We start from the raw sequence: 22,462 nt of genomic DNA on the forward strand, positions 1-22,462 counted from the left end.
ATCTCTACATCTGCTTTCTGCCTTTTATTAATTCCTTTGGAGGGGGGTAACAGCTTTACTAAGATATAATTCAAATATCATATGGTTCACCCATTTAAACTGTACAATTCAAAGACTTTTAGTATGTTCACAGAATTGTGCAACCATCACCAAAAACAACTTGAGAACTTGGTCGTCACTACAAAAAGAAGCTCTGTCCATTCCCAGTCACTTCCCATCAGTCCCCCTGACCCCAGGCATTCACTAATCCACTCTCTGCCTCTACCCTCTGCCTCTCCCTATTCTGAACTTTCATATGAAGGGAACCATGATCTTCTGACTGCTTTCTTTCATTTAGTATAATGTTTTCAAAGTTTATCCATGTTATTGCATGTGTCAATTCTTCACTCCTAATTTTTAAGGCCGAACAACATTCTGTTGTATGGATATACCACTTTTATTTTTCATTTTTCAGTTGAAGGACATTTGGGTTGTTGCCACTTTGGGGGGTATTACAGGTAAATAGAAATATTCATGTACAGTGTTAAGTGTGAACATGTTTAAATTTTTCTTGGTTATAATAGTAGCTTTGCAGATTTTCTTGAAGGATAGGCACTGAAAATCCCCTTCATTGTGAGCTCATCAAAATCTACCGGTTGTGTCAAAAGGTAAGAGCAATCGCTTCTCGGCCTTTTGGCTAAGATTAAGTGTAAAAGCTGAGACAGCATACTATTCAGGAACAATTCCAATCTCCTCAGTCCCTAATAAGTTATTTTTGGTGCCATTTTTAATCAGCTAAGATGTATTAATTAAATTCCTTAATTCTGAGGTATTTTATCTGACAAATAAAACCGTTCACCTTTTATGTCAAGTATTTATCAACTGCTAAAAAAAAAAAAAAAACTGACTGTAGACTGATTTGACTTTCCTAACTCCTAAAACATACCACAATGTTAAATTTTCAATTTTGGAAAATTCAAGCATCTCTTAACATAGGATCTGATCTGGGAATTTCAATGACTATTCAGGTAGTTCTTTTGTTTCTGTTTTTATCATCCAACCTCAAATATGAGTTCAAATGGGATGCTTTTAGAGTGGTTTTTTCCCCCTTTAGTCACTCATATCCTTTTGTTTGATGGTACTTCTACCCATTTTAGTCTACTTTCCTTATGCTATGAAAAACTTTACATTTGCATGTAGCATGTTCCTTTAAAAGATACATTGATTGAAAACTTATATCCACACAAAAAACTGCAAACAGCTATTTCCAGCAGCTTTATTCATAATTGCCCAAACTTGGAAGCAACTAAGATGCTCTTCAGCAGGTGAATGGATAAACTGTAGCATATCCAGAAAATGGAATATTAATCAGTGCTAAAAAGAAATGAGATATCAAGCCATGAAAAGACATGGAGGAAAATTAAATGTATATTACTCAACTAAAGAAGCCAATCTGAAAAGGCATCATACTGTATGATTCCAACTATATGACATTCTAGAAAAGATACAACTATGGAGACTGTCAAAAGATCAGTGGTTGATCGGGGTGGTGAAGGATGAATAGGTGAAACATAGAGGACTTTTTATTAGGACAGTGAAAATATTCCACATGACACCATAATGATGGATACATGTTACTGCACATTTGTTCAAACCCATAGAGTATACAACACCAAGAATGACACCAACTATGAACCTTAAGATAAACTACAGGCTTTACAGTTATGATGAGTCAATATAGGTTCATCAGTTATAACAAATGGACCACTCTGGCAGCAGATGTGGATAATGAGGGAGCGATACATGTATGGGGGCAGAGGATATATGGTAAATCTCTGTACCTTCCTTTCAGTCTTGTGAACCTGAAACTGTTCTTAAAAAGTCTTAAAAATAAAAGATGTTAATGTTTTAATTTCTTAGGTTTTTCATTCAATGTACAGTTTAAAACTCATTTCTTTGAGGCCATGTGTTTGAGAAAAGTCTCACATTCATCATGAAGGGCCAAATCTGATGATCATCTTGGTCAAGCATGAGAAACACGGGGCGTGAGGTCATTCTCAGTTCATATCAACACACACGCACACACATACACACACACGCAGGAAGATCTGTGGGTCTGACTATGGCCCGGGGAGCTGGCCCTTCCACTGAAGGCTAAAAGGAGCACTGGCCTTGGTGTCTAGTACCCTGGGGCCTCAGCACAAATTCAGTGCAGGGCCTAGCCAGTCTCCTCTCCTCCTTGGCACACCATTTCATCTTCTGTAAAATAAACAGGTTAGACAGAAAAATATCTAAGCATGCTTGCAGCTGTCAAAGTCTGATTCTCTCTATCCCACCTGTGACAAGTGTAAGGGAACCTGGGGGAGAGACTATAGCCACCGACCAAGCAGAGGTACCAGATCCACTGCGTCTTCAACACCACACTCCTGCTCACCAAAGGCACCTGCCGCAGGCTCTTGGAAACGCTGCAGCACCATCGCCACCCTCTTAGCATCTGTCCCTCCAGAGGTTCAGTCATCTCATCTGGCTGCTCACTCGCCTTTGCACCAACTGTGCATCAGTTGGTTCACAGCACACACAGCAGGTTCAGGTTCAAGCTTTCTTTTCCCCAAGTACATGTGACTTATTCCTATCTGGGGATTCCTTGGCCACATCTCCATTATGAGAGACATTAAAGTCCACATGTGATTCATCCAACATGTCAGTACCTACCATGTGCTAAAATATCAGGAATTGAGAGGAAAAAGCCTAGAACAGTTCAACTTCCTGACACATGTCTACCAACCTTCCTGCAGCATCAGCACCCAGCTTTTCTCTGCTCTTTCTCTAACAACTGGAGAATCCTACCTTCTTGGAGGCAAATGTCAGCATCTTGGCTCTGGATCCCACCCCCATGTCTTCCAATATTCATTGGAAGGACTGATGCTGAGGCTCTAATACTCTGGCCACCTGACGCAAAGAGCCGACTCACTGGAAAAGACCCTGATGCTGGGAAAGATTGAGGGCAGGAGGAGAAGGGGACAACAGAGGACAGGATGGTTGGATAGCTTCATCGAGTCAATGGACATGAGTTTGAGTAAACTCTAGGAGATAGTGAAGGGCAGGGAAGCCTGGCATACTGCAGTCCATGGGGTTGCAAAGAGTTGGACACGACTAAGCAACTGAACGACAACAACAACAACAACCTTTTCAGAGCTAAATTTCAGTGTCTTGGCTCTGTAAGAGCCACCACACTACCAGCCACACTCCACCAAAGCTGGTAGTGTCAGGGACTCCACTACCAGTTACCCCCTTTCTCCGTCTCCCCACCCCCTCCCAACCTCTCTTTCCCAGCTAGTTCCTTCCCATCAGCATTTTAACATTCTGAAACCATTAGAAAACAAACATGCACAAACACTTCTTCCTCCCCTGTAGCATAGGGGATGGACTTGGGAGTTAAGAAAAGAAACACAGGCAAGACTGAGGCCCCTTCAGAGGCTGCAGCATTAACCCAAATGGAAGATGAGACCCTAAACTGAGCCTGTGGTGGTAGAAATTGAAGGCATTAGACTTGAGTTATATTTGAAAGCTGTGACATACAGGACATTTTCTCTTTCAGATAACACATATATTTTAATAGTTTTTTTTGAGTCATAGCTGAGAAATAGGGTAACACTTTAAATAAAGTGATATGCCAAGGAGACAGATATTTTTACACAGGAGAATCTTTGGTCAGTCATCTAGTTAATATTAAATAGTTACTCATCTACTCTGAGAATTTAAAGGGCTGCGGACATCTCCAGGGCAGATACTTTGGTACCCAGAGCCTTCTTTAGGTTCACCCAGAAGTTGTGCACATACATAGAGATGGGGTACATCAAATGTGCAGAGAAATGATAAGAACAGGGGAAAAGCAAAGAGAGTATTTGCTTGAGACCCACTGCTGGCTCTGCACTCTAGAGTACATATATGGGGATCCACCACCAATGAATTATCTCCTGCTCTATGGTCATCCACAGAGAACAGTCAGGCATCCAACACGGCAGCTCACACAGCCTCCCAGCAGACACCATCACGCAGCAACCATGACAACTTCCCATCAGATGGAGCAAGTTCATTAGCGCAAGTTCAGCCCCGCTGCAGGAATTCTGCTACAAACCCAGGTTCTCCAGATTCAGCCATACAGACACACAGAAGGGAACAAAACAGCAGGAGCCCTGGAGCAGCAGCAGCAGCAGCAGAAGGAATTCTAGCACCAGTTCTGCCTCTCACGAGCTTGGTGACTTTGATCAAGCCCCTTAGAGTCTCAGGTCTCAACAGCCTACCTTTCCACGCTCCTTGAGTTTCAGTGGGGAGTCATGAAGTAAGGGAGACAAAAACACCTGAAAACTAAAGGGCAGTATAAACGTGAGTGTTACAAAGGATGTTAAAGATCATGTTGAGCATTTTGGGGCAGAGCAATGGAAGGCAGGATGGGAGGCAATTCTTGGATGCACAGGACTGCCAGGCCCATTGCAGGCTGCTCCTGGTTCCTAAGTCACATCCAGTCAAGGTGGTAACACCATCAGTGCAAAGCCCAGTCAGTGGAGGGCTCCACACCTCCACCCCATTTGTGCCTAACAAGACTCTTAGCTACATTCCCAACTGCCCCCAAGAAGAAGGCACAAACCCCATCACCTATAAGGGGTGATCATCACCTCCTTCAGGTTCTTCTTCCTCCACCAGATCTCTAAATGCCCAGTTTCCTCGGGGTTAGATTCTGATAACTTGTCTCCACAATCTCTCCCAGGGTAACATCATCCATTCCCAAGGCTTTAAGCCCCACCTATAGGCCAAGACTTCTCTCAATTCTATCATAGGTTCAACCACTAGATAGCTTTATTTGGATATCAGGGGTGGGGGCTCATGAATGAAACAACTCCCAAATAAAAAGCGCTTCCTATACCCTTCCCACATCTTTCTGGTCTCAGCAGGTATAACTTCTATCTACCCAGTTTCCCAAGCCAGAAACCCAGGAAACATCTTTTCCAGGGAGGCAGGGGACCAGAGTGGCCAAGAGCATGGGGTTGGAAATTAAGGGGCCCAGGGTCACATCATCCCAGCTAACTACGAGCTACGTGCCTTAGGCAAGATACATGACTTCTGTGGTTCCACTGACAAACCTATAAAATTGAGTTAGTGCTGCAATAACAATAAAGTACTGCTCATATCTCATTTATGATCTTAAGGAACATTCTATGTTGTTATCATGCATATCAACAAAGTAGGGAAAGAGTTTTGAGACACACTAATGTACTTTCCTCTTTTACATTTCCTTTACATAGCATTCTCCTTCCTCAACTCAAGGCATTCATTTGTCTCCGGATGATTAGGATTGTTATAACAGGAAGGCAAAGATAAAGGGTTTCCTGGTGGCTCAGATGGTAAAGCATCCACCTGCAATGCGGGAGACCTGTGTTCAATCCCTGGGTTGAGAGGATCCCCTGGAGAAGGGAATGACAGCCCACTCCAGTATGCTTGCCTGAAGAATTCCATGGACAGAGGAGCCTGGCGGGCTACAGTCATGGGGTCACAAAGAGTCGGACATGACTGCTGCACTAACATATACTAAAGACAAAGGAAAAATGCCAAAGTTCACCTTCTGACTGTCAGAACATGATTTTTGAGTACCTAACATGGTAATTGTCTTCGAATTCTGCCTTCTATTGTGAGAAATTAATTAAAAGTTTAAAATTTCCACTCTGAAATCAAGAGCCAGGCTTTGGAAGGCAAAGACAAAGGGTTTCCTGGCAGCTCAGATGGTAAAGAATTCACCTGCAATGCAGGAGACCTGGGTTCAATCCCTGGGTTGGAAGGATCCCCTGGAGAAGGGAATGACAACCCACTCCAGTATGCCTGCCTGAAGAATTCCATGAAGAGAGGAGCCTGGCAGGCTATAGTCCATGGGGTCGCAAAGAGTCGGACACAACTGCTCCACTAACACATAGTAAAGACAAAGGAAAAGTGCCAAAGTTCACCTTCTGACTGTCAGAACATGATTTCTGAGTACCTAGCATGGTAACTGTCTTGGAATTCTGCTTGCTATTGTGAGAAATTAATTAAAAGTTTGTTAAATTTCCACTCTGAAATCAAGAGCCAGGCTTAGGGGAAAGTGAACACTGGTTTCACTGTTAAGTCATAGACAAAGAGAACTCGGGTTGTGAAGTGAGGGGAACCAGGAGAGGGTTCTGGTAACCTCTATGCTTAAATGGACACTGTCACTTGGCAATGTGATCTGGACAGGGTCTCCAATCACAGCGGGTCCACAACAGACTCACAATGGTTGGTACCAAACTGTGATCATCATCCAGAACCACAGTGTGGATGGGAAGCACTGGACGATTTTGGTTGACTCATTATCCATCATCACAGCAAGAAACTATTAGTAAACTTCCATTAATCCAGCCCCCAAGTATTTATGTCCCAGGATAGTAGGAGATGGCCACTGACTTCTTCTCTGGTCAGTCTAGATCTGCACTCTTAGCTTAACTACAGATGCCACATTTCATGAGGTATACTGAAAGACTGGAATGTATTCAAAGGAAGTCAAACAGGATTCTGAACTGTCACATGAGGAATGCTAGCCAGACCAGAAAGAGTCTTGCTTAGTGAAGAAAAGACTAAAGGTGCATTCCCAGACCAGTCTACTCTGCTGGCTACCCCAGAAAAGAGGCAGGAACTGTCTAGGGTGGGAGTAAGCGACAGTAAGATATCCGCTCACCTCTAAGTTTCAAACAGTGGAATGAGGGGGTCTAGAACTTTTCAGAAAGACTAAGTACCACAACACTGACGATGCTGAAAAGGAACCCCCGTCCTAGATAATATGACCTCAAAAGCTTTCCAACTCCAAGTGCGTAACTCTTAAAAGTTCTGTGCATTTCATGAACATATACTCTGAAAAATAAAATAAGAAGATCTATAAATACAAGCAAGTAAAGTGAACAGCATTGTAGAAATGACAGCCTCATACAACTGGGAAGAAAAATCTCTGCCTTGGGTTGCTGAGCTAGAGTTCCTACACATCAGGCAATTAGGTTGCTGAGCTAGAGTTCCTACACATCAGGCAATTATGATGGATCAATATGTGCAATGACAAATGGAATAAAACTCTAGGAGCCCAACGACCCAGTGGGGAAGCAGACCAACTGAAGTGAGCATTTATTGATCCCCGATATCTTAACTGAAGGCTGGTACTACATGTTTAAGCTAAATGCAGCTAGACACTACATAGTTCACACATCTACATTTATTAATATGTCCCCAGTAACCTCTCCGTAAGCACAGGGTTGGGGTAAACTATTGTTAGCCTCTAAGGATAACTAATTAGAAGGTGCTGGATACTAGGATGTCCCCCTGGCTCTTTATCACTCTGTTACTAGGTCCAAGGCATTTTCTAAAAAGACATCCCATACTTCTAAGTACTCTTGGTACTTGCTCTTCAGAAGAAGGTTAACTCCCCTTCAACCAAAAGGGATATCTTCTTAAAAGCAGGTCATCAATCATGAGGCGTTTTGTTCTCTAGTTCTGGGAATACAGAGGACTGAATTAATTTCCAACATTTTTTGGCTGTAGGTGCCCCTCCTCTGGCTTCCAAAATCATTGATCTATGAGGGGGGCAGGAGCCAGGCAGACTCAAAATGCATTTGCTTTTAAATCTGTCCACTGTTTCTAAAGGTCACTAACACAGGGCTTTCTCTTGGACATGCTGCATGGCCTGTGCACTTTCTACAACGTTCCCTGTGCACAAAAGAGTCCGCTCATGCCCTAAAACTCTGCTGGTGGCAAAGACCAGATGGAGCACCTATGTTACACAGATGGTTTCAACAAAGGTCTTAACCCAGCTTCACTAAGATAGCATCTGGGAGTGTTTATATCAACCTGAGCACCATGTGATTAACCTGACCTCTAGGGGTGAGGCCTGGCCATGGGTGGTTTAGAACCTTCCAGGTAATTCTCCTGTGCAGGCAGGGTTGAGAGTCACTGCAGAAAGCTAGGCATCTGCTAAATTTGGAGGATCCAAAGATTTTTCTCCCCATTTCTAATAGGCTTTCAAATTCCATAACTTCTTTCCTTGATCAAAGTCTACTCTCAGATCCTTAATTCCAACTGAGATGCTAAAAGTGACCAAGCAGAGCTTAAAGACTGAGGAGGCTCTTAACACCTGTGACATGGATTCTTTTCGTGGGCACCAGTTCTGGATCCCCCAGATCAGAGAGACTCATCTATTCTAAAAGTTCCCCAAACATGTGTCCAAAGACGATAGTTTCTGAATCAGTTGTAGAGTTTAAAAAGATAATTTGGTTTCACCCGTGAAATTCTGATTCAATAAAGCAGCTATGTGTGTGTGTTGGGGCGGGGGGTGGGTAGATTTCCTCTGTGACTCTGAAATGAAGCCCTTTGGGGGAGCCTTTGTTTATTCCCTCCATGGGCAAGGATGGTGCTAGGATTGAATTCTAACAACTGATCTCCATTATAAAGGACCTCCCCAAGGTTTTCTTCTTTTCCTTTTTTGAGACAAAACACTGTCCATTGTTACACTGGAACCTGTGTTCTAATGTAATCAGAGAGCTACTAAGAGAGCAGTGCTCTTTTTTAAAATTTAAATTTACTTATTTTTAATTGGAAGATCTTTGCTTTACAATATTGTGTTGGTTTCTGCCATACATCAACATGAATCAGTCACAGGTATAGGTATGTCCTCTCCCTCTTGATCCTTCCTCCCACCTCCCACTCCATTTCACCCCTCTAGATTGTCACAGGGGCTTTCCTGGTGGCTCAGATGGTAAAGAACCCACCTGCAGTGCAGGAGACCTGGATTCGATCCCTGGGAGGGGAAGAGCTCCTGGAGGAGGGCATGGCAACCCACTCCAGTATTCTTGCCAGGAGAATCCCCATGGACAGAGGAGCCTGGCGGGCAACAGTCCACGGGGTCTCAAAGAGGCAGACACGAAGAAGCACAGCACAGGTTGTCACAGAGCACCGGATCTGAGCTCCCTGCCTCATACGGCAAGTTTCCACTGGCTATCTAATTTTACAAATGCTCATATATACGTTTTCAAGAGAGCAGGGCTCTTTAACCCAGTCAACAAACGTGACACTGATAGGAATAGTGACCATGCTCTATGTCCCATGACAGGGAAGGCTTACACGGAGCCAGCCACCTTCTCTCACCTTCTCCCCACTGTAGCCCACCAAGAAGAACCCCAGCAGGGGGCCAGGGGACAGATTTCCTCTGTGGACCATGAACTAGTCCACAAAGACCACTGCATCTATGTATGGCTTTAGACACTGCCCTGGGCACTAAACCAGTTTTCTCTTTTTTCCCATCTATAAGGAAAACTGTGAGCCAGCTCCCCCAGAAATATGAATTTATAAATTAATTTCTAAGCTACTGTATTAATATACTGTGCACATTATAAGAGATGCACCAACAGAATTTTAAATCTTAAAAGACTGTGAAAAAAATAAAGTTCTAAAATTTTGTTCCCACACTCCAGTGAATCTTACAAAACCCAACGTGCCCAGCTGCTGCTCTAACAACCGATGCACCACCGTAGGGACCAGGAGAGACCAGGTCTCACTTCCACGCTCTTGTGAAAAGCTGCTTTCCAGCCTTCAGCACGTGCTTAGTTAGTGATGGTGGGCAAGCTGTCTCTCAAGCAAATGCCTGTAAAAACTATCGAATAATCGCCCCATTCCTGCAGTGTCACATTATCACTTTCCTTTTTTGCTTACAGATGGGGCTTCCCAGGTGGCTCAGTGGTAAAGAATCCACTTGCAATGCAGGAGACCCAGGTTTGGTCCCTGGCTTGGGAAGATCCCCTGGAGGAGGAAGTAGCAACCCACTATAGTCTTCTTGCCTGCAGAATCCCATGGACAGAGGATCCTGGTGGACTACAGCCCACGGGGTCGCAAAGAGTTGGACACAACTCAAGGGACTTAGCACACATGCACACAAGCTTACAGACGCCATCACCGAAGGGCAGCGGTGTCCACATTCTAACACTCTTCTAGGAGTGGCACTCTAAGTTCAAATCTCAAAGCTGTTGGCTTCCTGCATATGACAAAAGACAGCTTTAGACATCATGCAATTGATGCTGTATTTCCTCTAGCCAGATTGGCAACCACCTATTAAACTTCTGTAATTCTAATTTCACACATAAGCCTATAAAAAAGGCCAAGAGAACATTATTAATTGCACAAAATGGCCAGCCTTCTACTATTCCCTTGGCCCCTGAAGGAGCTTCTGTCCTCTGAGGGTGACATATAAAGGAAATCCTGCTCAGCACTGATGGCTCCTTCCAGCACTTCCTTCCTTTGGCTGCTATGAAATGATAATGACATTACTTACCATCGACTCATCAGTATTATCACTAGGCTATCACTACCACCATCACTGATCGAACACTTACTGAGCACTCACTCTGTTACAGAAATCATTCTAAGTACTCTTCATTTATCAATTCATTTAATCCTAGCAACCTGATGATTTTGACACAATGTGTTTCCCTGTTTTAAAGACGCAGGCAGTGGTGCAAAGTGAGGTTAAGTGACTTGCCAAGGTCCCACAGCTCCTATGTTCTGAGAACCCAGACGGTCCTGTCCCTGGAAGCTGAGCCGCCTCGCTTCCTGGCATTTTCCTTTCCTACTAAACTTGTACACATTAGCAGGTGACATCCAGAGACACTGTCTTTCGGGATATAGACATGAAACTATGCAGCTAAAAAAGAAAGAGTAGCTAACACGGCGTGAAAGACATTATCACGATGTAAATAGAAATGCCATTTCATCCTGCTAGGCTTCACATTTTATTAGCTTCTTCAACTGAAAATTATTTCAGACACCCTGTAAAACGAAATCTTATTCACATGTCCGCACCACTGTGAATTCCGAAAGCAGCTGGTGTGCGGGGACGAGCGTGACTCTGACAGCTGGACCAGGCTGTGTCATGAGCAGGACCTGGGGGGTGGGCGCAGGGGTGTCCGCTGGGCCCTGCCCGGTGCTCAGTCACGGCTCAGGCTCACGTGTGAGGAGCGCCGGCTACTTCTTACAATAACCCGAGGACAGAAGGACACATACATGTCCTCTTGGTTCAGCTGAGCAAATGGAGGAGGCGCCTCAGATGAAAGAACATGCCCAGGTGAAACACGGGAAGGAAGCAGTGAGGCTAGGGGTGCTCACTAGGGTCTCCTTTGCCCACCTCCTCAGACATGAGCCCCCTCCCCCCAGAAAATCACATCTGCCCAATCCAGTGGGCACAGCTTTTAACCTGATTTAAAATACAGGTAAGGACTTGACTTAATTTTTAGTTTTACTAGTTTAAATGATCAGTTCTTAGTAAAAGGACTGCTTCCAGCAAGTTACAGGAATCCAGCGAGATTAATACCTCCTCCTCAACAGATAAGGAAGGAAACAAAAGATTTGTTAAATTTGCACATGCGCCAAGCCAGGGAGACCTAATATATCAGATGCGAAAGTCAGGAGTCAAAGAGATACCCTGGAATAATGGAGAGCAGGCACGAAAGGTCAAATTTAATACAGGTAACTATGAATCCTGCTCGGCACATAAAAAATCAATTGTGCAAGTGAAGAATGAGGGCAACATATCTTAAAGAAAGTTTCTGTTTATAGTGACAGAAAGTAGATTAGTGACTACTGATCTCCAGCAGTGCAGGGGTGGAAAAAGTTTTCCTTTTCCAAGGAGACTTTTGGAAGTTAAGGAAATGCTCGTTATCTGGGTCATGGTGATGGTGTCGTGGATGTACGCATATATCAAAATCGGTATAATTGTACATGTAATTTAACATGTGTGACTGCACTTTCAATAGGCGTAGCTTATTGCCAGACAATTAAATCTCATTACAGTGGTAATAAAATAATTCTTGTGCATCTGTGGATGGGGATGGGGGGGAGAAATAGGAATTTAACAGCTTGCAAACTTAGTAAAAATCTGCGACATGAAATGCCTGCCAACATGGTGCGATTGTAGGCTCTGTAACAGGAATTCCGTGCGAGGAAGACTGCTCACCTGGCAGATCATGTCCAGAGACCACAGATATCAGACAGAAAGACCGTAAGTGTTCATGGTGACCCACAGCGGGAGAGGGGCTGAAGGCCACGCTCAGAAAGACGGTGGGAGCCAGGATGCTCAGCCAGAGTGGGGGAGGGGCTGCCATGCGTAAGAAAATGCCAGCTGTCCTGTACAGTCACACAGGGCAGAGCTCAGACCCCCCATCTGACTCTTTGCAACCCCATGGACTGTATGTAGCCCACCAGGCTCCTCTGTCCATGGGATTCTCCAAGCAAGAATACTGGAGTGGGTTGCTGTTCCCTTCTCCAGAGTATTTTCCCAACTCAGGGATAGAACCCAGGTCTCTCACATTGCAGGCAGATTCTACCATCTGAGCCACCAGGGAAGCCCTCAGACCCCCCGGGTGAAGGCAATCAGAGAGGAGTAGACTGCGGTGTGATGGCAAGATTCCGACAGTGGAAACTCTTAGAAATGGAACACATTTGAGAGACAGAGCCACCTGGACTGGGAGTGGTCAAGCAGCACCCAAAGGACTAGTTGCCAGGATGTGGTCCTCCCGCATCCCTGTGTCTTAACCAATTCCTATCTGATGCTGGGAAAGATTGAGGGCAGAAGGAGAAGAGGGTGTCAGAAGATGAGACGGCTGGACGGCATCAGGGAGGCAATGGACATGAACGTGGGCAAACTCCGGGAGGTGGGGGGGGACAGGGAGGCCTGGGATGCTGCAGTCCATGAGGTCACAAAGAGTCGGACACAACCGGGCAACTGAACAACAACAACAGGCAGACGACTGCAGACCCTCTCCTTCTAACATGCTGTATTCCCCAGGTAAGGCAAAGAGTGATTACCAGTAAAATACCTTTCAGCTCTATGATTTTTGATTTGAGACTAAACTATTAGTAACATGTCCTCCGCAGTGTCACGGAAGTTAGACAAAGGAAATGGTCCAGTCTCATTCTTTTTAAAAAAACTTTTTTGGATGTGGACCATTTTTAGAGTCTTTATTAAATCTGTTACCATACTGCTTCTGCTCTATGTTTTGGTTTTTCAACAGGAGGCATGTGGGCCCTTAGTGCCCTGACCAGGGATTGAACCCACACAGCCTCCACTGGAAGGCGAGGTCCCGACCACTGGACCGCCAGGGAAGTTCCCACTTCTAGTCTCCTCGCAATTCACAGTTTTAAAAGGAGATGACAATATACATTTACTATCCATTGCTTCTAACATCGGAGAAGGCAATGGCACCCCACTCCAGTACTCTTGCCTGGAAAATCCCATGGACAGAGGGGCCTGGTAGGCTGCAGTCCATGGGGTCGCTAAGAGTCAGACATGACTGAGCGACTTCACTTTCACTTTTCCCTTTCATGCACTGCAGAAGGAAATGGCAACCCACTCCAGTATTCTTGCTTAGAGAATCCCAGGGACGGCGGAGCCTGGTGGGCTGCCGTCTATGGGGTTGCACAGAGTCGGACACGACTGAAGCAACTTAGCAGCAGCAGCAGCAGCAGCTTCTAACATAGGGATGTTATAATTAGCCACATTCACTGCACACTGAACTTTCCCCTATATTTAAGTCTAAAATATATAACTAGAATTTTAAACAGGATAGGCAGAAATATAAAGAAACTATACAATCTAAGAGATTATAAAGGATCAAAATAATGCTATGGCCTTTAGTGCTGGGGACCGTGGGGAGGGAAAGGAGTGTGTCCAGGCATGCTGGGGCGGGAGGGCAGGGAGAGGAGACGAGGGGAGTAGGGAAGAGTAGGTGCAGGAGGAGAGCCCAGGGAAGGCAGCACCCCGGGGAAGAATCTGAACAGAGCAAATGGCTCGGGGTATGTTCTAGAAATAAGCAATAGTGCCAAAGAAGAGCCTGGAAGTCACTCCTGTGTTCAGTCATCTTGAACATCTCCTATACCTTGTCCTAAAGCAACCTAGTCCTGACGGAGTCCTGATGAGCTCTGACTTGAAATCATAATGAATGGGAAGGAAAGCAAAACTGCACCCAAAGTCAAGGCTGAATGAAGTCATGGTTTCAAGACTTTACTGTAAAAATCCAGCAAGTCATTGTTCCCTAACTACTGACCTCCCCAGCAATACCATCGCTCACTATATTTAACAGCAGCTGAGGAAGTTGTCTGTCAGCTTTAATATTAGCACCCTCATATTTTTAACTTTCTGTTTTGCATTGGGGCATAACTGGCTAACAATGTTGTAATAGTTTCAGGTGGACAGCAAATGGACTCAGCCACACATATACATGTATCCATTCTCCCCCAAACTCCTCTCCCGTCCAGACTGCCACACCTCCAATTTTTATAGTGTTCAATGACTTTTAAAGGTTCCTCATGACCTCTCACTGGTCCAAGTCTCTCTCGGTGGCAGGGCCACTGTTCTCCTTAAAGAGTGAAGGCGCTGAGAACTTCAGGCCCAAAGGGTTTGTGCGTGGACATACAGCGGGTGGGAGACACATCACCAGGGACAGACCCCTGGACACTCCTGTACAGCGAACACCTTACAGAGAAACGAAACCTGGCTCTCCTCACTGAAAACATGAGGCTCGATCAGGAAGTACCTGACATCCCAAACTTCTCCAAACTATACAACCCAGAATAATAAACCACCTTACATCAAAAAGGAAGGAAGAAACTGACATCATCCTACTTCAAACTGGATCTCAAAGCAAAGTGTGAATTGAGGTCACCTATGTGCAGTTCCTTTTAAAAATGATTCCCCCAAAGATCCAAATTCCACAAAGTCTGCAGCCTAAAAGAGATCCTGCGGTGTCCTGAGTCCGTTCTTGGGTATCCCAGAGTATTCCACCTTAATGATCAGGAAGATAAAGCCATCAGTTCTATTCTTTTTTTGAGGGGGGGAACCTCAGAAGATGGAAAACGTACAGTGTCCTCTCCGTTCTGCAGCACATTTCCACAGTCAGGACTTCTCTGGGAGCACTCCCATGGTGGGGTAGAGGAGTGGTCCACTGGCTGCCCCAGGTGTACCGAGTGGCATGTCCCCTGCCAGGACCCCAGGAGCATCCCATTCCATTTTTCACTATTAGTCACAGCCCGCAGCATAGCAGAACCAGACGGACATGTGTGAGCTCTATGAGCAAATGAATTTGCTTCACACTGTCCCTACTTTCTTTCAGAAAAGAACACAAAACCTTAAGAAAAGGGTCAGACCTGGGCCGTAGAGTAAGATGGCCTGGTCCCACCAGCAGAGCTAGAAAATACACCGAGACTCTCATCTCACTCTGGAATTTAGACTCTTGTGAAACCTCAAGGGAAAAGGTCTATCCCTCAGCCCTCATGGCCCCAAGGACCACAGCCTGCTCTGTTCTGGGAAGACTACCCAGGGCCAGTCGCAGGCACCACTGATGGAGGGAGTACAGCTTCTCCGCTGGTACAAAGGGCTTCGGGGCACACAGACTGGGTCTGAATTCCAGCTTCACCATCTACTGCCATTCATTACACAGAGTTCATTTAAATAGGCAAGGTATGTCTGAAAGAATCTAAGCTCCTCACAACAAGGTGTTCTCATCCTTGGAAATGGTATCAGAACATGGAGAGAAGGAAGAGATTTTGGAATAGGGCCCATCAGAGAAACATCGCTCTTTGAATATCCCTGGTGTCATATTATCTCTTTATCTAACAAGCTCTAGAATGTCTCCATTACTTGAAGCCAGCATTTCCCAAAGAGTCCTTGAGATAATCTTTGAAAACAGTTTTGTGTCTAAATATGATTTGCAAATCCAGCATAAAGCATCTCCATCTTGGAGACTCAGAAAGCATATCAACATAGCTGCTCTGAAAGCCCCTCCCTTGAAGGCAGATGTTTCACTTGATTAACCCAGGTTTCCTAATCTTAACTGACCATTTCTGTACCCTGTGTTAACAGAACACACTTTTCTGCCAAAGTTCACCCCAGCTTTCAGGTTCCACCCCAGTCCAGCCACCCTGTCTCTAACTGTATAGTCCACACCAACCCCAGACCCACTTATCACATAGGTTAAGCTTTCCTGGGCACTGTCCCCTGACAATGCCTTTTGTGAATAATAGCTTTTTTGCGATATAATTCACAGAACACACATTCACCCATTTAAAGTACACAATTCAATGGGTTTCAGTGCATTCGCGGAGCTGTGCATCCATCCACGCAATCAATTACAGAAAATTTTCATCACCAGCCCCCACCACCACTAAAAACAAAACCAAAAAAACATACTGATCAGCAATCACTTCTCATTCCCCCTCAAACCTTCAGCCCTGGGCAAACACTAATCTACCTCTCTCTATATATTTGTCTATTCTGGACACTTCATATAAGTGGAATCACACACTCTGTGATCTTTCATGTCTGGCTTCTTTCACTGAGCATGTTTTCAAGGCTCATCCCTGTGGTACTGTGTACCACATCTTATTCCTTTTTATGTGCCATATTCCACGGTATGGATATAACCACATTTTATTTACCGATTGCTCAGTTGATGGATATTTAGGTCTTTTCCTTCTGCCTTTTGGCTACTGTGAACAATTCTCTGGGGACATTCTATTAAATATGAATGTCTGTGGGTAAGTTTCTGTGTGAATATGTTTTCATTTCTCTTGGAATGTGTTTTCATATCTAAGAGTAGAATGGCTGAGTCATGTGATAACACTGTCTAAACTTTTGAAGAACTGCCAGACTATTTTGCAAAGCAGCTGCACCACCTTACATTCCTACTAGCAGTGTATCAGGATTCTAACTTATCCACATCCTTGCCAACACCTATGAGGGTCTTTTCGACTACAAACATCCTAAGCGGTGTGAAGCACATGTGGCTACGTTTTTGTGACCATGTGCTCCAATGTTATGGTTTTATGCTTTTTAATGTCCCACTGTTGGGGGAATGATTATTCTATTCCACCCCCCTAGACGTCTGCATCTACCCTACATATCCGACCAATTCATCAAGATTTGGCTTCAATGCTACAGTTTCTCGGACCAGATGTGACAATCATCCCCAAACTCAATTCAAATGACCCTGAGCATGACTTCGGTTTACACTTCCTACAGTTACAGGCTTTTTGGTCTACTGTGTCTTCTCTCTTCAAAAAGACTGTGGGCGCCTTAAGAAGTGGGAAGAGGTCTCACATTTCCTAGTGTTCACTTAGAAAGGAGCCTGTCAAGTCGCTGATACTTTACAAATGTTGGCTGATATACCCAGGAGCTGAGGCTAGAATCAGGGGAGGCAAAAGTGAGAAAAAGGGCATTTTGGATCATGAACAAGGGAGGAGCAGAAATAAAGCAATGGTCAGTCCATTTCTCACAGGGAACTACAGGTTCTTACGTAGAAGGCAGAATTCACGAGTTTGATGTTTCATGCTACTTCAGCCTTTTTATTCACTGTGAGTCTCCATGTACTCTCAAGCCTAGTCTGAGGTCAACAAGGATAGGGACGGTGAACCAATCATCTTGTCATCGTGTCTCCTCATCCTTTCTAGCACAAGACTCTGCAGGAACTCTCGGGATGGGGATGAAGGTCTGGATTTATCCCTTCAAGCTTTGACAGAGTTCCCTCATACGCTCAAAGCATCACAAGTTGGAGAGACCCAGAGTGAACCACATCAAGAAAGAAAATCCAGTCCACAGTGAATCAAGAGAAAGAATTGCTGAGTCCAAGGCCAACTGAGTCACTGTCCCCATGGGCTGGGAGTCGTTAAGGTTAGCCTCTTGTACCCTTAATCATCCAGCTGTTGTGGAGGCTCAGATTCAAAGCACACTGTGTTAGACCACGGCGACTTGATCCACGTAACAATCACTTCAGCAACTTACTGATGAGTCAGGAAGCACACCACACAGTTGGCAGACGAATTGTAAAATGAGTGTGTTTAGTATTCAAAGTTGACAGTGAAGGCCCATAATGGAAATACAGCAAAAACCATCCCTGCATCTGAACAGTGAGTCTCCCTCTTTCCCTGCAAAGACTCTGCTGGGGCTTCTAATATGCGCCTCGGATCAATAGCAGAAACCCTGAGCTGCTGACAATGGAACTTATTCAAAAATAGCTCTCTACCCCAAGCCACGTGTGCTGGCCTTATACTTCTTATGCACATTCATGAGCAAAAATTGCACAAGAATTTCAGCAGTATTATTTTCTACACCCTGGGACTCGGTAGGTAAAATGATTATAAACCTTAAGACCTTAAAGAAAACCCTTAATGAAGCAATTCTTTGTCCAACTTTTACATCTAAACCCCTTAATCATCAAATGCATTCCCCTAAGCAAGATCGTATCACCATCACCCTGGATGCCCACCCCTGTTCCTTCCCACTAATGGGCATGAACAAGGACCCAAACAAGTGAAATACCCTGAGAGTAGAATAACCATGTGCACAGCTTCAGGCGCAGAAAGGAAGAATGGAGGCATTTAGTCAAGAGGATCAATAAGCTGGAGGCAAGAGGGTTCTCAAAGCTGTAGGGGAGCCTCAAGAAGTCTGATAAAGAAAAGCTGTGTGGCAGAAACCAATGCAACATTGTAATTATCCTCCAATTAAAAATTTAAAAAGAAAACCAAATTCTGATACATCTAAGTGCAACTAGCCAGGAGAGCAAAATGGGATGAAAACTAGTATCAAGGACATCCATGAGAGGACAAGTCTCAGGGAGCTGGCAGAACCTGTAGCATGGTAGGAAGTCGTCGGAAGCAGGCCATAGTCACCTTCCATTTTAGAAGCATAAGGAAACCATCTGTAATTCAGTATGAAGCAAATGAGGACTCTGCTTAAGTGCTTCTCCCAAGATACAGAAGCCTGTCCAGGCCCCGGGTCCAGGCCCCGGGTCCCCGCCACCGAGCACGCGCATGAGGATGGGGCGTGTGCTGCATCACACCACCCCTCACCCTGCCCCGCCACGTGATACGACCCTGAACCACACTTCAGTCTGCCGTGTGTGCCTCGATGGCTTACCAGCTAGGTGACTCCCGGTCACGCCCAGAACACAGTATGTGGTCTTTTTATGACATTAGAGAGGTCTAAGGTCATGATCATTTTAGCTCTACAATCTATCACATTTTAGAGAAACGAAACAGTTGTAGATCATTCTACTTATTATATTGTTCTGTTCTCTGATCACTGCTTATATTGAATATGGTCATTGTGTTTCTATAAGGAAGCAGATCTTTTACATACCAATCTCCATAGCCAGCAACAAAACATTATAATCTAGTAAGGAAGCTTACAGAATAGTTTTTCCTCATGGAAACTTTTACTGGGCTGAAAATTGCACTCTGACATCCACTGCAGCACAGACCATCTTAAATGGGATTCTCTCTCACTCCTCTCTACAAAGCCCTCCTCCCCACAAAGCACTCCTGCTTTTCCTGCTAGCTCTGTAAGATATTCTCTAGAAGGGGCAAGAAAGACTGAGCTGAAAGGACCCAGCATTTTACTGTTAACTGGAAAATGAATTTCCACCAAAACCTTGGTAAAACTATCTTTCCCTATACTATACCTTGACAGTTCAAGAACAACAGCGTGGTGGTAAATTTTATGTGTCAGCTTGACTAGGCCACAATTTCCAGACATTTGGCCAAACACTAGTCTGGATACTGCTATAAAGGTGTTTTTTTTTAAGATGAAATTAACATTTACATCAGTAGACATTGAGTAAAGCAGATTACTCTTCATAATGTGAGTAGGCCTCATCCAATCAGTTGAAGGTCATAAGAGAAAAAACTGACATCCCCACCAAAGAGAATTCTGCCAGTAGACTGCCTTCAGACTCAAAATCTTGATTCATCTTTTCCCTGCATCTCCAACCTGCCAGCCTAATCCTGCAGATTTTGGACATGTGAACCCCCCACAGCTGCATGAGCCAATTTCTTAAAATAAAAACCCCTCTCTCTACACACACACTCACTCAAACCCTAACTAATACACTCACCTAGCCTACTTTCTGATGAAACAGACCTGCACCTATCTCTCAGAGTTAGAAAAAGAAGAGCAAAATGCGATCTGCTTAAGTGCCTAAACAGAGCACCACTTTCAGGCTAAAAATCTGAAACCACTACGCATGACTGCTAATTTGAAGCTTCTATTTCTGCCCCAAATGCCTGGCATTTTAAGAAGTTGTCAGAGTCTTTGTTCCTTCAAAACGGAGCCTTCAGTGAGATCTGTAAAATGAATGGTGATGGTATAAAATGGATTCATTACACCTGGAGAAGAGGCGAGGAGGCCAAAAGAAAGTCAAGGAGAGACGAGACACAAGGCGTTAACGGCACTGCTCCCCATGTCTAGGCTCAGGTTCACGAGAATAAGATGAAGACTTGAGGAAATGTGGTTAAGAAAAGAACCTGAGGTTGATTTGGTTTCCAAAACACTTCAAACCCAGAATCACCACTCCACCACTGAGAAAAAGCAGCCGAAGAAGGTGGACACTCCCCTTTCCGCCCTCCGACTACCCAGGGGGACTTCTGGGCCAAGGTTATTCTTACCTGGCCATCTGCTTGTAGGCTTCCTCCGCCACAGCAAAGATGTGGGGGTCCATATCCCCCATGTTCTGGCCACTGTAGGCATAGATGACATCTTGACCGTAGATTGGCAACTGATCATAAGGATTAATGGCAACAAGCACGATACCTGTGAATAGACAGTGCGGTCAGATTCTGATAGCATGACGGCCTCCTGACATGAGCTTTGTTTTAAAACTTTTTATTTTGTATCGGAGTATAGCCGATTAACAATGCTGTGAGAGTTTCATGTGAACAGCAAAGGGACTCAGCCATACACATATGTGTGTTCATTCTCCCCCAACCTCCCCTTCCAACCAGGCTGCCACATAACATTGAGTAAAGTTCCAAGTGCTAAACAGTAGGTCCTTGTTGGTTATCCATTTAAGATACAGCAGTGTGTACATGTTGATCCCAAATTCCCTAAATACCCCTTCCCCACATCCTTCATCCTGGCAACCGTAAGTTCATTCTCTAAGTCTGTAAGTCCTTTCTGGTTTGTAAGTTCATTTGTATCATTTCTTTTCAGACTCCACATATAAGGGATATCATATAATATTTCTCCTTCTCTGACTTTCTTCACTCAGGATGACAATCTCTAGGTCCATTCATGTTGCTGCGAATGGCATTACTTCATTCTTTTAAATGGATGAGTGATATTTCATTGTATATATTTACCACATCTTCTTCATTCATTCCTCTGTTGATGGACATTTAGGTTGCTTCCATGTCTTAAATACTGTAAACAGTGCTGCAATGGACATTTTGGGAGGCATGTATCCTTTCGGATCATATTTTTCTCTGGATATAAGCCCAGGAATGGGATTGCAGGGTTATATGCAACATAACATAACGATATATGGTAGCTCTACTTTTAGTTACTTAAAAAGAACCTCCATCTATTCTCCATAGTGGCTGTACCAATTTACATTCCCACCAACAGTGTAGGCGAGTTTCCTTCTTGCCACACCTTTTCCAGCATTTATTGTTTGGGGTTTTTCTCATGATTGGGGTTTTTCTCATTCTGGCTGGTGTGAGGTGGTATCTCATTACAGCTTTGATTTGCATTTCACTAATAATTAGTGATGTTGAACATCTTTTCATGTGCCTCTTGGCCATCTGTATATCTTCTTTGAAGAAATGTCTATTCAGGTCTTTTCATTTGTTGATTGGGTTGTTTGTTTTGATGCTGGTAAGCAACAAAAGTTGTTTGTAAATTTTAGAGACTAATCCCTTGTCAGTCACATCACTGGCAAATATTTTCTCTCAGTCTGTGGGTTGTCTTTTTGTTTTGTTGACTGTTTCCTTTGGTATGTAAAAGCTTCTTTAGTTTAAGTAGGTCCCATTTGTTTATTTTTGTTTTTATTTCCATTATTCTGGGAGATGAATTGAAAAAGATATTGTTGCGATTTACATCTGAGAGTGTTTTGCCTATGTTTTCCTCTAGGAGTTTTATGTCTGGTCTCACATTTAGGTCTTTAATCCATTTTAAGCTTATTTTTGTGTGTGTGATGTTAAAGAATAATCTAGTTTTTATTTTTTTACATGTAGCTGTCCAGTTTTCCCAGCACTTCTTGTTGAAGAGACTGCTTTTCTAATATTGTGAGTCTTGTCTCCTTTGTCATAGATTAATTGACCACAGGTGCATGAGTTTATTTCTGGGCTTTCCATCCTATTCCATTGATCTATATTTCTATTTTTGTGCTAGTTCCATACTATTTTGATGACTGCAGCTTTATAGTATAGTCTGAAATCAGAAAGACTGATTCCTCCAGCTCCATTTTTCTTTCTTAAGATTCCCTTTGCTATTCTGGGTCTTTTGTGACTTCATACAAATTTTAAGATTTTTTGTTCTAGTTCTGTGAAAAATGCCATTAGTAATTTGATAGGGGTTGTACTGAATCTGTAGATTGTCTTGGGTAGTATACTGACATGAGTTTTA

At 44.0% G+C, this 22,462-nt stretch overlaps 1 protein-coding gene and 1 long non-coding RNA gene across 21 annotated transcripts in view; one reads left to right on the top strand and one right to left on the bottom strand.

Annotated features, from left to right (window-relative positions):
- The window catches only part of MYO5B (myosin VB), a 337,885-nt gene that overhangs the window by 157,194 nt on the left and 158,229 nt on the right, over window positions 1-22,462 (bottom strand). For all 20 annotated transcript variants that reach the window (XM_081562009.1, XM_081562003.1, XM_081562010.1 and 17 more), the window contains one exon: window positions 20,506-20,650. In XM_081562009.1, the coding sequence (XP_081418135.1) occupies window positions 20,506-20,650 (145 nt within the window). The remainder of the gene's footprint in view (window positions 1-20,505; window positions 20,651-22,462) is intronic.
- Window positions 12,782-20,795, top strand: LOC145534489 (uncharacterized). The gene is made up of 2 exons (XR_014074665.1): window positions 12,782-12,856; window positions 17,515-20,795. It is a non-coding gene; the product is annotated as an uncharacterized LOC145534489 (long non-coding RNA).

This window comes from Giraffa tippelskirchi, chromosome 14 (genome assembly GCF_054371585.1).
Source record: "Giraffa tippelskirchi isolate mGirTip1 chromosome 14, T2T-mGirTip1v1.2.pri, whole genome shotgun sequence".
NCBI lineage: Eukaryota > Metazoa > Chordata > Mammalia > Artiodactyla > Giraffidae > Giraffa > Giraffa tippelskirchi.